The sequence below is a fragment of the Nyctibius grandis genome, chromosome 26 (assembly GCF_013368605.1).
Source record: "Nyctibius grandis isolate bNycGra1 chromosome 26, bNycGra1.pri, whole genome shotgun sequence".
In the NCBI taxonomy this organism is placed as follows: domain Eukaryota; kingdom Metazoa; phylum Chordata; class Aves; order Nyctibiiformes; family Nyctibiidae; genus Nyctibius; species Nyctibius grandis.
In genome coordinates this window covers 4,139,741-4,153,712 of record NC_090683.1, presented here as the reverse complement: position 1 = coordinate 4,153,712, position 13,972 = coordinate 4,139,741, and the positions used below count along the sequence as shown (strand labels likewise).

Genomic DNA, 13,972 nt, shown 5'->3' with positions numbered 1-13,972 from the left:
GAAAAATCAAAATAAGATTGCACATTTCTATCAGGGAACTCTCAGAACAGCAAATATTTTCCACTTGGTTAGTCTAATTAGCACAGTACCGGAAACATTAAATATTGTTTCCTGTCATTCACTCTGCAATGCATTCTTGCTTCCTTTTCTATTGTAATCCCATGTTTTCCTAGAATACCCAACTGGTGCAGAACACCAGTCCAGCTCCAAGGGTAACAGCAATGGTGTAAGGATGACCACTGCAGAAGAGGGACCAGGTGGCTGAAAGCATTTCTAGCACCACATTAACCCTTGCTCTCAGAGTGGACCAACAGAAAGCAGCATCAAGGACACAAACCCCTGGTCTACAAGAGTGCCATCACCGTCACCATCTTACACAGACAGGGTCAGGTCAGCAGGGTGGTCTTCCACAGAAGTCTTTCTTCCCCTCCCACCTCTTCATTAAAAGGAGATAAGAGAGCAAAAAGCAAGAATTTTCATTATGCTCATTACAGAACACAATCCTGTACTACCAAGACACCTACAGTGAGAGGTTCCTAACATAACCAGAACCCCCTCCCCATCCTGTTCAAAAGCTAAAAAAAAAAACCACACACACAAAAAAAAACCCCACACACAAACAAAAACAGACCATGAATAAGAAAACTGATTAGTGAAGATTACAGAATAGTTAGAGTAATGGGCATACAGGAAAGGTAGAAAGAAGAAGTAACTCTTAATTCTGTGAATCATGCCTTTTGGATAGGAAGACTGAGAACAAGAGCAGGAAGTCCACCAGGGTAACTGCAGTGAGACTAAAATATAGTAAAAAACCCGAAATTTGCATTATTTTCTCTCCTAGGTCGCCCATCAATCTGAAGGTACTAGCTCCTTGGGAAGAAGGAGGCACGTCCTTCATTTGCACGACACATACAGAGCTGAGCACTGTACCGGGGTATCAACAGGTCTCCCAAGGGAACTACGGGGGGGGGCCGAAAGGGCCATTTCGGGAGGTCGCCTCAGGTGCGGTGCCGCAGGAGCCCGACCCCTCCCGCGGGGAGGGCGGCTGCTCCCCGGGCGGGGCCCGAAACGGGCAGAAAGGGCGAGGGCAGCTCGTCACAGAGGCGCAGGGCATGGGGAGGGGACGCATGAAGGAGTGAGGAAGCCCAGCAGCCCCACGGGCTGCCGGGAGGGCAGAGGAGCCCGGGCTGGCGGCGGAGAGCGGCCGGAGCGCCCTGCGGGCCCGCTCCCACCGGCGGAGGGGGCTCCCGGGGCCCGCAGCCCCCCCCGGGAGCGGCCCGAGCGGAGCGGGGCCCCCCTTGCCACAGGAGAGGGCCCGGCGGCGGGGAGGCCTCCCCCGGGGAGCGGGCGGCGCGGCGGGTCCGGCTCCCCAAGCCAGGCCAGGCCGGGCCGGGCCTTGGGGCCTGAGCGCGGCGGCGAGCCCGAGCCCGTGCCTCCCAGGGGTCGGTACCTGGACGGGTTCCTGCAGCACCGTCATCCTGCTCTCCCCAGCCTCCTCCTCCTCCTCTTCCTCCTCACCAAGCCCGGAGCGGGGCGGCCCCGGCCCCGCCTCAGTGCGCGTCCCGGCGGCGGCGCGGCCCGGCCCGGTCCCTGCTCATTTAAACTCCCAGCAACCGTTACCGGGGCAGGCGGCGGGGAGGGAAGGAACGAGGCCGGCCGAGCGCCGAGTCCGCCCTAAGCTGGCGGCGAAAACAGCCGAACCGCGTGCCGGAAATAGCCGAAGTCGCAGGCGGAAAGAACCGAGCGCCGACGGAAAACAGCTGGGAAAGCGCCCCCCAACGCGTCAGCCAGGCGGAAGCGCCGCGGCTGGCGGAGCTGCCCGAGCGCGGCCGGAACTGGCCGAACGGCGCGGCGGGAGGGAGCGGGGCTCGCGGCGGCCCCAAGGGCAACGGCGCGCTCGGGTCTGCTGCCGCCCCGGTGTCTCCTCGGTGCCCGTGAGCACCCGCACGGCAGCCGGGGCTGTACCGTGCCTACCGAGGCCGGCTGAGGGGGGGAACGCGCAGCCGCGGAGTTCGGTCCATCACAGCAGCTGCCTCAGGCCCTCAGCGCTGCGCAGGGTGTCGGGGGGTGCGGTGAAACCCGCAGCGGGGCCTGGTGCTCGTCCCTCAAAGCGCCTTTGGGTAGAAACTTGCGCTTTGCACCAAAAAACGGGACTCTGGGGTGTCCTGGCCGTTGTGGCCTGTCAGGGACCCCCGGCATCCCTCACGGGGCTGGCCTGCAGGCTCCCCCCCCGCCATAGCCACAGGCCTGCTGTGTGCGGTGTTGGCCCAGGCCCTGGTGCTGGGCTTTGGCTGGTGGTTCCCTTGTCTCTGGTCCCAGTGTAGAGGGTCAGCACAGCCCAGGTCCTGTCCCCGTCATTGACAGGGCAGTCCTGAGGGGTTGTGTGCTCCTGGCTTTCCCAAGGTACAGCCAAGGTAGCCAGGAGTGAAATGGGCAGATTGGGGTATCGGGGCAAGGGATTTAATTTGATAATTACAGCTTGAATCTGTTTGCAGGTGCCTATGTCTGCTGGCACAGAGAGAGCTCTCTTTGTTTCCCCAAAGGATGGAATGAAGATGCACAACTAAACTTCAGTTTGTTAAAAATACTGACCTATCAATAGCCACTTGCAACTAGCAGAGGCCATCCTTCTCCAAACCCCTCCGCGGGCTTCCTGTAATACAACTACCATGTAACACCACCCCTACACATGCGCGCACACCTACACACATGGACTCTGTGCTCTCTCTTGTTCCTGATACCTTTCACACTTGCACTCAACTGCCTGCAGGACAGATCCTGGCACTGCCTGATGTGCTGCTGAGCACTGCAGAGCACATGTGGGAGCAAGGGGGCTGCATCTTTACGTGAGAATAAAAGCTGCGTGCCTGGTGCTTATGTTGAAAAGTTGTGTGTAGGGCAGGAGGTCTTGGCCTGTCTGCTTCCCCACTCTCTTTACACATCTTTCTCTGCATTTCTGAAATGCTTATTTAACAGGTTTGTTATCGCTCCACTAAATCTGCAGGTGTTTGCTTTCAGGGTGTGACCAGGTTGGCATGGAAAGGCAAAGCTTTCTTTAGTCCCTGACCTGAGATGAATAACAAAATGGGTCATGGAGCAGTGCTTTCCCCCGAGACGGGAACCTGGCTCGCTATCAGGTTGACCTGAGTCATTTTGCTGAACACAAAGGGCACGAACAACACGATGCAGTGAAGTGTCTGCCTTCCCTAAAGGCCTTTGGCCTCACAGGCTGACGGTGATGATGGTGACGTGTGTGTACGTGGGTCTGGGGGTCTGAGGGAGCCTTTCAAGGAGCACAGGCTGTATTTATCATCCTCATCCCCGTCTCACTGCCCCGCCATGCGCGGCTGATAACTCCTCAGGATGAAAGCTGGCTCCATCTGTCTCTTCCATTTCACAGGGCACAGCGCTAACTCTCCTGACATCCAGACCATCTTTGGAATGAGTCTCTATCTTATCGCAGCCTGAGGAGATACAGCCAGAGGCTCTCCTTAGGGTGTGGGGGGGGTTATTTTTACCTCTCTTCAGAGTCCCCTGGACTTCAAGTGAAGCATCCAAACTATAAAAGGACAGAGCGTTGACTATTGTCCTGGGACATCTCGATTTATAGAGAATCCTCCAGTCCTGAAGTGCAGCCTGCGGGTGGGGTCACTCATTTGTGCCCTCAGATGCTTTTTATAAATGTCCATGGGACTAAAACTGCCTGCTTCTCAGGCTCCTCAGCTCTTGCAGAGCAGGAGGCAGGGCCTGGAGGCACATATAGAGGTATTTAACTATAGAGATATAGAGGTATATACTGCGCCTGTTCAAGTGCATCATTCCAACCTGCTTTGGTACAAATCAGTTCTGCTTTATCCTAAGGAGACAGAACAGGTCCTCAGAGGGAAGCATGGCTGACTGTTACCCCAAGGGTGCTTCAAAGGCTGGAGTTCACAGCCCTCATGTTTTTCTCATGTTCTCTCTGTCATTTTCCACTGCTCTCTTTCTGTCTGTCTCTTTGGTTTTAATTTACAGTGTCATTCCTGTCTGCACAGAAGCTGGAGGCACAAATACAAGGCTTATACTCTGCACATAGGAGTGGGAGTGCAGCCTCTTGGCTTGCCAGGGCAGGAATATCACAGCTAGCAGGGGCCCCTGTCTCTGTTATGGATTTCCTCTGCAAGTTCGGGCAGGTCCCCCACCTCTCCTCCACTCGGTTCCTCTTCGCAACAGCACGTTCCTCTGCAGGAGTCAATGCCACGGTGGTGGCAAGGGCAAACGTGACCCCAGAGTGAGTGTGCAGCAAGCCGCGTCCTTTCTCACCCTGTCACCACGGTCCTTTAACAGGTTAAAACAGAGATAGTACATGAAAGACACGAGATGCCCAGATTCTCCCTAATGGAAGCTGTTGAAATACCACAGACAGAAGCTAAAATCTAATCTTGCATCTACAAACAGCTTATGTTGCTTTTTATGAGTGTTTGAATCAAGCAGTGGGAATTGAAAGCAGCTGTTACTCAGTCACTGCACAGGAATGAGCAAGTGGCAGCTGAAATCAACCCCATCTGAGCAAAAAGCCTTCAATTTCTAGTCAAAGCCACAGAGCGAGGACACCGGAATAAGGAACAAATCAAAGAAAAGTGTTTTCTGCTCCCAGGTGTTCTGCTGATGGGAGGGCTGAGTTACCTGTCATGAATTATTCACCACTTCTAATGATGCTAGGATGATTTTTTTGCAGGTAGGAAGAGGGAGAGAGCCACCAGCTTGCATTGCACAGCCCCCAGACAGCTTCTGCCTGTGAACACACCGTCTTCCTGGAGAAGAAGCATCCAGGGAGCCTTGTCCTGGCTGGGCTCCATCACAGGCAGGGCACTACCCGCACCCCAGGGACCCGCCGTCCTGTGCCATGAGGATGGATGTGCGACCTGGCCCAGAAATACCCATCGCTTCCCTGTTTTCCCTCCCCCTTGCTGACTCATCAGGATTCAGCTTCCTGGAAAGCACTCTTCAAAACTAGACTTTTGGACCTGTCAATGCTATAAAAAAAGGAATGTTTTTCGTGTTTTCTCTGATGTTTTTGTTTTTTTTAAAGGGCCTCTGGCCTTTTCTGGCTGGGACAGGCAGTGTGTGGATGAAGGAGAGATTCCTGCTGGTCTCTCCCGTGACAGGGACGGCAGCAGGGCCAAGCAGGTCCCTCTTTGCTCCATGGTGCAGTTCAGCCTGGACCTGGAAGGAATGCTCACAGGGCAGCACATTGTAGGGTGGGTGGGCCACAGGTCCAAAAAAGGGCTGGTTTTAGGGCAGAGAGGAGGTGAGGAACCTCCCAAGAACAGGGGGGCTGTTTGATGCAACCTGTCCCTTGTGCTGACTTTGCTCCAGGCCCACCTACCCCCATCAGCAAGGCGTGCCCAGGCTGCAGCCCAGCTCCTGGCCCCACGCTGAGCGTGGGGTGATGAACAAAGACCCTCACCCCCCCAAATCTGAACTCCTTCCTTGTATCTAGTGGTCATAAAACCTGCTTTGTTCCCCCTTCTGTGGGAACATCCTGCCATCTCCGATTGCTGGTGGAGACTGGAGGGGTCTCCTCCATCTCCCACTTCAATGAGTAGTCCAAAGCCAAAGCAGAAATACCGTTTAAGGGAGGAAGGAATGAAATTTAATGAGTGAAATGTCACAGGAAAAACCTGAAAAGAATAACTTAAGGTTTAAAATCAAGTTGCAGATGTCTCCTTGTATACCAAGGCTTAGGCACACACACGTGGAGGCCAACTCTTCATGGTGGCTCATGCAAAACATCTCTACAGATATGCAACATCCAGGGAGGAAGGGACATGGATGGAGGAATCTCACTGTTCGTGGTGCTCAGGTGGGTTCAAACACTTTCAAGAGCCTGGAAGACAAGCATGAGAGGGCTTAATACAACGAACCTTTGAGATGAGAGTGCTCCTTCTCAGGTGAACCCAAAATGTCACCAGCTGTAATTCCACACCATTAAAAGAAGTGTTTCATGCAAATAGTTTTGTGTAGAATTAAATCTCCCCGACAGCTTTTGCCACCTAACCACCTGTATTGCTGAGCTGATGAACAGGAACCAGAGAGAAATGGATTAAAAACAAGATAAAAAGGATGCTGAACACTCAAAGTTCACATTCTGTCTGCCTCCGGTTTAACCTTCTGGTGTTTAAAGAGATTTGGGGGGAGAGAGGGGGAGGAGAGATTTTTAAATGTTTAATTTGTGTATTTAGCAGTATCTGAAGGTCACTTTTTTCTTTTTTTTTTTTTTTGCCTGCTGCCTTTCACACAGCTGAGGAGAGGAAAAATGTTTCAGAAAAGAAAGCGAGATAAGGAAACTATAAGAAACTGGCAGGGGAGACTGGGTCCAGCTGTTAGTAATTTGGATTTTCTTTTAAATTGAATAGATTTCAGAGGGATAGTTCACCCTAAAAGAAACCTGTTTCTCTGTTTTCCTCAGGCAGACATAGAGGAATGTGAAAAAGTTTAACAAGCATCAGTGGTACCTTTTCCATATTCTTTCTAATGTTAATGGGAATGTTGATATTTCATAAGCATTAGCACAGTAGTATAAAATTTCCTCACTAAGTACTTAGTATTTTCTTAGCATCAACTAATTCACTGCTGCAAGTTTTTTAGGTATTTATTTCCACTGGCTGCTGTTTGGTGACCACCTGAGCTCCTGGTGGGTGAGAAAATGTACGGCCATAAACCACACCAACCTCTTTCTGAGCAGAACATTGCCACAATTAACCAGACCACGACTGACAGCGGATGCTGTCCCGATAAATTTTAAACATCACAAGTTACAAGTGAGGTTTGTTATCATGAACGCAGCATTTTGTGCTTGCTGTGGCGTTAGCCCACTGCAGGGTTGCTTGTGGGGTTTGGGGTTTGGTTCCTCTACCCCTGGCTGTTACATGCAGGATTTCCAATTTCAGAGTAAACAGCGGGAGACCCTGATAAACTCACCTGAAGTTTCTCCTTTCAGCCAGACATGATGTGCTTGACAAAAGCTGAGGAGAAAATGAGAAATGAGAGCATGAGAGGTCAAAGCACGCTGTGAGCTGTGGTGGGGTGGGCAGAGAGACAGTGGGGGGTAACCCCAGCCCGGGGCACCCCAGGGACGAAGGGAACATGCTCTGCCAGGACTGAGATTTCTCCTTCTGTTCCCACCTTTCCCATGCCATCCCAAACCTATTTAGAGTGATACCAAACCCCTCTTGGAGACAAGCTGGTACCACTATCCCCGGTTTTCTGAGGCCAAGGGAAATGGGTGCCCTCTTTTCCTTAATGCTCTCCAATTTGAGGGGTTCCTAGATTTAACCACTCCCTATGCCAGATTTTCACCCTCTTGGAGCTGCGAACGATCTGGGTCTCCAAATGTTCCCAATTAGCCTCTGCTGTGAAAGATGCTGGCTTTGTTTATTTTTGATAGCTTACAAGAAAGCAGTGCCAAAACTGGGGAGAAAACAGTCCTGAAACCCTCAGAAACATGCTGTCTTCAGCTGCTTTTACTGGAAATCACTGGCACAACCCCCTTGTTCCCACCCCAGCTGACACGTCTCACAGCTCGCCTCGGAAAGGCTTTGGAGGGTGGTCCACACCTCCCTCTCAGTGATCACCAATGTCCTCGCAGAGGACATGTTTTGCACCCCAAGACAAGCATGTCTGAGATGGCCCCGATGGGAATCTCTTGCTCCTACCTTCATAATTGATACAACCATTGGCATCTTCATGCCCTGCCATGAGCTGCTCCACCTCACTCTCTGTCATCTTCTCCCCTGGAGAATGAGGATGGAAAGGTGAGGGGTTCTCAGCCCACGAGCACCCTCCTGTCCTTCTTCCAGAGAGCCAAAGCCACCAGAGGAAGGAAAAGAGGATTAAAAAGGAGCTGTGCACCACTACGCACTGGGGAGTGTGGGTGGGAGATTGTGAAGAGAGGACCAAGGTTCAACGGTTGTCTGATAGTTGAAGGTGTTATGGACTCTCCATCTCACCTGGATCATTCATGAAGCTATGACATGAGATGGGAAAGGCCACACATTCAGGAGCCATTCGCTCCTACAAAAGCCTACGAGCAGCAGAGTAAAAAGGGTCTCTCTGACATGTGAGACTAGACAACCAACCCGAGTCGTTTGCCCAGAGAGAGCTTAGGGGTGGCCTGTGTCCTGCTCCCCTCCCCAGGGCCAGCCCGTACCCAGCGTGACCAGCACATGGCGCAGCTCAGCCCCCATCACCATGCCGTTGCCCTCCTTGTCAAAGACGCGCAGCCCTTCCACGAAGTCCTCGAAGGTGCCCTGCTCCTTGTTGCGGGTGAAGTGCTGCAGGATGGGGAGGAAGGTCTCGAAGTCCAGCATCTTTGTGTTCATTTCTGGAAGGGGAGGAGGAGATGGGGGTCAGAGATTAACTTCATTGGGCTGAAGTCAGCCTCTGAGGACCTTCTCCTTAACCCTCCCGATCTCATTTCCATCTGAGTACAGGGGAGAAACCCCACAAGGTGATGGGAGTATTAGTGTATTATACTTGAGATTGGAAGAATCATATGAGGAATCAACAATTAACATTTGGGGACTGCACAGAGACTGCTGATACCAGCCAAAAATTAAAACCAGCAGGTAGCTGCTCTGTCACCAGGGCAATGTGGCTGCACTGGGACTTATCAGGTTACACCAGTTTGCACCAACTCAGGATACGGTCTGCTAAGCATCAATTGCCTCACCACCCCCGGGTGAGGACTGCCTATCCCTTACGCCAGCCGTGGTATGGGGAGGGGGAGTGAAGGAATTACGCAGGAATGAAGCCTCTTTGGGTCATTGCCTTCCCAATTCCTTCATCTCGCAGGGTTCTTCCTGCAGGGGACATAATCCTTCACTTGCTGCCAGGGAGCACACAGGAATTGCTTGTCCCACCCTGTCCCCACTGCCCCAGTCACCTTCTGGTTTGGGCTTGCCCAGCACCTTCAGGACATCCGCGTTGGTGGGGTTGTGGCCGAGCGCCCGGAGCACGTCCCCGCACTGCGCGTAGGTGATCTGCATGGCTCCCGTGGGCGTCCGGTCAAACAGGCTGAAGGCTTCTTTGAACTCTGTGGGCAAGAAGAGCTCAGATGCCCCTTGCCATGCCAGCCCCATTTCCCACCCCACCGGAGCAAGTCCTGCCTGGCAGGCAGGGAAGGGGTGGACACGTGCGTGGCGGGTGCCCTCTGCACCCATCGCTGCAGCCCTGTGCCAGCTTGAGCAAGGAGCCACTGAAGCTTGCCAGACTCCTTCAACGAGTCACTCAGCTTCTTGAGCAGGTTTTGCCACCCATGTGGAGCTGGCTGGGTGACCAGTATAGTTCCAATTTGATGTGTGGGGCCTCGGCTCTCACGTCTGCTGTGAAAAACTACCCGGAAAAAGGACTCCCCATTTCTAACGCCATCTCTGGGAGGAGGTGAAGTCTGCACTTACCTTCGATCTGCTCCGCAGTGAATTCAATCTGTTGGGAGAAGGGAACAGAGCCGGGCATGAGGGCTGTGCTACTGCCGGGGGTAACGAAGAAGGGGCTCTCCCCTGTGTTTGAACCTCTCCCTCCCCAGGCTCCACAGCCTGCTTGGCGTGGGGGGGCCATATTCGTGCCGTGCCGTGCCCGGGAGCCCTCGCTGCGGAGCTGAGATCCCTGCGGGAAGCGCAGCCGGCAGCAGCGGGGATGCTCAGACCACAGTCAGGGCTATTTTGGGTGGAAAAGATGTTACTTCAAGCCTTGATCCCCTGTTCAAGTGATTAAACAGCCTCTGTGCTGAGCCTGCTCTTAATAATTCTCCTGCCACAGCTCTGGCTTAAAAATATACCTGTATCCTGGGGAATCACAGGAAGAGTGAGCTCCCGGTGTAGAGACTGGGATAAAAGCTGCTCTCACATGGAGGAGGCAATACAGAGAGCAAAATACTTTAGGATGGAGATGGTGGGTGGCAGAAAAGCTTTTTAATGCTGCCGGGGCCCCGACACGGGGTCTCAGCCAGGAGCTGCGGGGTGTTTGGCTCCGCAGCCGGAGCTCTGGGCAGCAGCGTCCCGGTGCGAGCGCGAAGGAGTTTCCTTGGGTGAGCGCTGGGCAGGGCTGGATGGGGGAAGATCAAGACATCCCCCCAGGAGGAGAGCATCCCTCGCAGCCCGCTGCAGCAATGCAGCCTGAGGATATTCCCCTCCCAACCCTGGCTAAAGCCGTTTGCGTGGCGCATTGCATCGCCCGTGCCCGGCAGACGACAGGCACAAAGACAGACGGTGACATCTTCATTCCTCACTCACCTTCACGCTCTTGGGATCGAAGGCAGGCTCTCTGGGGGGCTCCGCAGCTGGAGCCGCTTTGGCTGCTTCCTTCTTGTGGTCGGGTTTCTTGAGCGGCATCGTGCTTGCAAAGGTGCAGGGATGACTCCTGCCGCCCAGCGAAGCAACCGAATGGAGGGATGAAAGGCAAAGGCTGCTCCTTCCCTTATATACGGAGCCCTCTCCTCACCCCGGAGGGGCAGGCCAGCTGCTGGAGCAACTGCTACTTACTATAAAAGGAAGAAAACTCAAATGAGAGGGGCCCCAAGTTGACAATTGGCCATTGTCATCAGCTCCTGGCGCGGCGAAGCCACCAGCTGCCCCCCCCAAGCCACAAAAGGGGGGGACGTGTCCCCCTCCAGCACCTGCACGGGTGGGCTGCACGGGGGCCGCTCGCTAAGTGATCGCTGACAACCTAAACACGAACGGCCCCGGGTGCCTGGCAAGAAAATAGCAACATGCTGGCTGATGGACCTGCCGCGATACCCACGGGAAAAGCGCGTCTGTTTTTAGGCAGGCCTGCGAGGGCGAGTGCTGCAGAGCCCTTTTTAAGACCAGGATTTATGAAGTGCTGCTTCAAAGGAGCTCATTCCTCTCCAAACGATCCCCCCCAGCCTCATGCTCAGGGTCTGGTTTGCCCCGATCTCTCCCCAGGGCTAAGCTTGTGCCCCAGACTCCATCAGGATGGCTGATGAGGGTGATGGCAAATGATGGTTTTAAACATAATTTAATTAATCAGCTCAGGATCTTTCCCAGCCCTGCATCGCTCATCCCGTGCACCGAGGAGGTCATAGGGGCTCCTTTCACCTCCCCGCTGGGCAGGCTCCAGCGAGGGACGCTCCTACTCTCACCCTCCTCTCCCAACTGAGGCAGAAGAAGCCATCGGGGTTCAGCATCCCAGAAAACGGGGCTCGAGGGTTACACCGAGACATCCTAAACCATCAACTTAAACACAGCCAGACTGCAACAGGGCACGGGAGGAGGAAAACCCATCCCCAGTTTGCACTGGAGGCCCAGAGCTGGTATTCTGGTAACAGAAATAAATGGGAAAAAATTAATTACAACAGATGAGAGCGTTTGCTCTGCTGTGGAGCTGCTGCCTGGTCTCATTTCTCTGGCTGGTGCTTGCTTAAACGGGGCTGCGGGGATGGTTGTGAGCTGCTGGGGGGAACAGGATCCTGCGAGATGCTGGTCCTGGTGTGAGAGCTACGAGGTCCTGGTGCTGGCTGGAGTCTGAGCTGTTATATTTGTACTTATATATAAATACACACGATATATGTATGTATTTAAGTTTTGTTTATACATAGGTAGAGAAAATGCAGTTATATTCTTATTTTCAGGTGGTTGAGTCAGGTTGGTTCAGGTCATGGTGTGTCGCAGCAGCTCAGGCTTGGCATGACCGGGTAGGTCGAGTCCTGCTGTTTCAGAGCTACTGCAGGGCTGGGAGTGATGGGACCAGGGGGTGTCACCAGCTCAGCCCTGTGCCCAGAGCCCACCCCCAGCCTCTGCCCTGCCGAGACCCTGCTCGAGCTGGAGGCTGAGCCGTCACCAGCTGGGTCACGGGGGTCTTTGGGAGGAGGCAGCAGCCACAAACTGCTGGGAAATTTGCTGTCTGCCGTCATCTCCCGATCGCTAGCGTGGATTTGGGGAGCTGAGGGAGCTGGATGATGGGGCTGGGTGGGTGTCGTTCGCAATGATTGCTTTCCAGATCTCTCTATAATATAGGAAGTAATTTAACAAAGAAAAAGCAAAACAAACCCAACATGTTTTGCTAACTGCAAACTCAGAGCCTGGGTCACGTTTCGCTTGCAGTGGGAATCAAATTGCCCCTGAGCGTTGCTGCCTCCCCCTCAGCCAGCATCCATCCATCCCCTCACCCGTCCCACTCCAAAATAACCCCAACTCAGTCCTCACTCCCCCGGCAGCTTCTGGCTCAGAAATCAGTACCCACGAGAGCCTTCACAAAACATTAATCCTGCGATTTAACTGCTTCTCCCTCCTCCTGCCCCCAATGCCCACGCAGCACCCTGAGGAGCGAGCGCGGGAGCTGCGGTGCCGCTCAGCAGAGCGATGCTCCGGGGTGGTGTGGGCACCCACACGATGCTCCAGGGTGGTTAAATTGGGCCGGGGAAACAGGCAGCTACCAAAGATGCCCCTAATCCCTCCTTGATTTACAGCTGATTGCCACGGCAGGGAAAGCAACTGCGAGGCTTGTTTTCCTGTCGGATTTAATCAGAGGGAGCAGCGGCACCTCCTGAGTGCTGGCATTTGGATTTGTTTTGCTCTCTCAGCCTTCCCTCGCTGCAGGAGCTGAGCAAAAGTCTGACCCTCCTCCAAGCAGCCACAGGGGCTTGTGGTTGGGACCAGGATGAGCCACCCTGCCAGGAAAACCCCGAGGGGGGCTCTGGGGGCTCTGCCCTGCGCAGGATTTTGCCCTTGCAGAGGCAGCAATAGCTGCAGCCAGCCATGGATTACATGGGCCAGGGGTGAGGCGCCGGAGTGGGAGGGTGCTGGTCCCAGGGTTTAGCACCGGGCTTTTGAATTTCAGCCTCATCCCACTAATGACGAGCTGCTCAGGGAACAAGGACTCCCTGCTCTGTGCCCCCGTTACCCCAGGGAGACTTCGGGGCTGCTGGCGGGACACAAGCTGTTCGAGCTGGCAAGTTCAAGCCAGGCATCTGCATGATCCTGAAACAGCCCCGGGGTGTCCCCATGGGGATGCAGGTGACAAGGGACCACTCTGATGGGGACCGTGTCAGCTGTGGTGGGACCAGCTCTGACCCCCCAGCCCTGCCTGTTTGGCTTAGCTCATTCACAGGCTGCGTGAGGCACCCATCAGAGTGGAAACTGCCAGGACCGTCCGTCTGTCCTGCCCGCAGCCAACACAGCCATCAGCCCGCACGCAGCCGTGCAGTGAGGTCCTTTCGCAAAGCGACTGCACAAAGGCTGTGAGGTGCTGGTGAGGAGCGGGACTGATGCCAGCACAGCTCCCCAAAACACGCCCCAGCCTCGAGAGCAGGAAAAGGGTTAAACTGGCGTCTGCCTGAAAGACATCCCATCCCCAGAGCATCAGCGCCGAGGTGATGCTCACGTGCTTGCACCCTCTGCCTCCCTACCTCCTGCCACCTCCCTGGGCTTTTCCTCAAGCTCCTTCGGCTCCTTGGGACCAGTCCGGGGCTGGAGGGGACTGAGCAGCGCAGGGATGCTGTGACAGCTGAAAAATGAGCCACCAGGCAGCGAGAGAAGTTTCTGAAAAAGAGAAGAGGAATCTGCCTTGAATGAAGAGGATTTTAGCACCTAGGGCTAAGCCAATAAACCTCTGCCATCCCCATCCGAACGGGAATTGTTTGCACACTCTCCTGGAGCTGCTTAAAGCAGGCGAGACGTGGAGGCTGGAGAGCAGCGAGCATGGTGGGGGGGAGAAACCCCCCTGCCTGGTAAAGCTGCGAGCAGCTCCCTATAGCACTGTCGGGGCTGTAGGGGTGCTGGGGTCACCCCGGGGTGCTCCCCCAGCCCTGAGCACCCAAGGACGGGCTGTGCCCCTGCTGCTACCTCGCCTCGACGGTGACCGCAGCCAGGAGGGTGCTCTCAGAAGATGCTCGGTCCTGCTGAACGCGCCAGCCCTCTCCATCTCCTGTGGCGCTGGGCCGGCAGCAATTCGGCTGTCCCCAGGTGAAGGC

The 13,972-nt window shown here is 54.6% G+C and overlaps 2 protein-coding genes across 5 annotated transcripts in view; both read right to left on the bottom strand.

Annotated features, from left to right (window-relative positions):
* The window catches only part of CDC27 (cell division cycle 27), a 32,250-nt gene extending 30,559 nt beyond the window's left edge, over positions 1-1,691 (bottom strand). For all 4 annotated transcript variants that reach the window (XM_068418659.1, XM_068418660.1, XM_068418662.1 and 1 more), the window contains exon 1: positions 1,451-1,691. In XM_068418659.1, the coding sequence (XP_068274760.1) occupies positions 1,451-1,477 (27 nt within the window). In that variant the 5' untranslated portion in view covers positions 1,478-1,691. The remainder of the gene's footprint in view (positions 1-1,450) is intronic.
* A 4,094-nt stretch (positions 1,692-5,785) lies between these two features.
* On the bottom strand, positions 5,786-10,446 carry LOC137673731 (myosin light chain, embryonic). The gene is made up of 7 exons (XM_068418706.1): positions 10,275-10,446; positions 9,441-9,468; positions 8,927-9,076; positions 8,192-8,365; positions 7,698-7,775; positions 6,964-7,007; positions 5,786-5,869 (listed from the first exon to the last, which is right to left on the bottom strand). The coding sequence occupies exons 1-6, from the start codon at positions 10,371-10,373 to the stop codon at positions 6,979-6,981; spliced, it is 558 nt and encodes a 185-aa protein (XP_068274807.1). The 5' UTR covers positions 10,374-10,446; the 3' UTR covers positions 5,786-5,869; positions 6,964-6,978.
* Between the last annotated feature and the right edge of the window lie 3,526 nt (positions 10,447-13,972).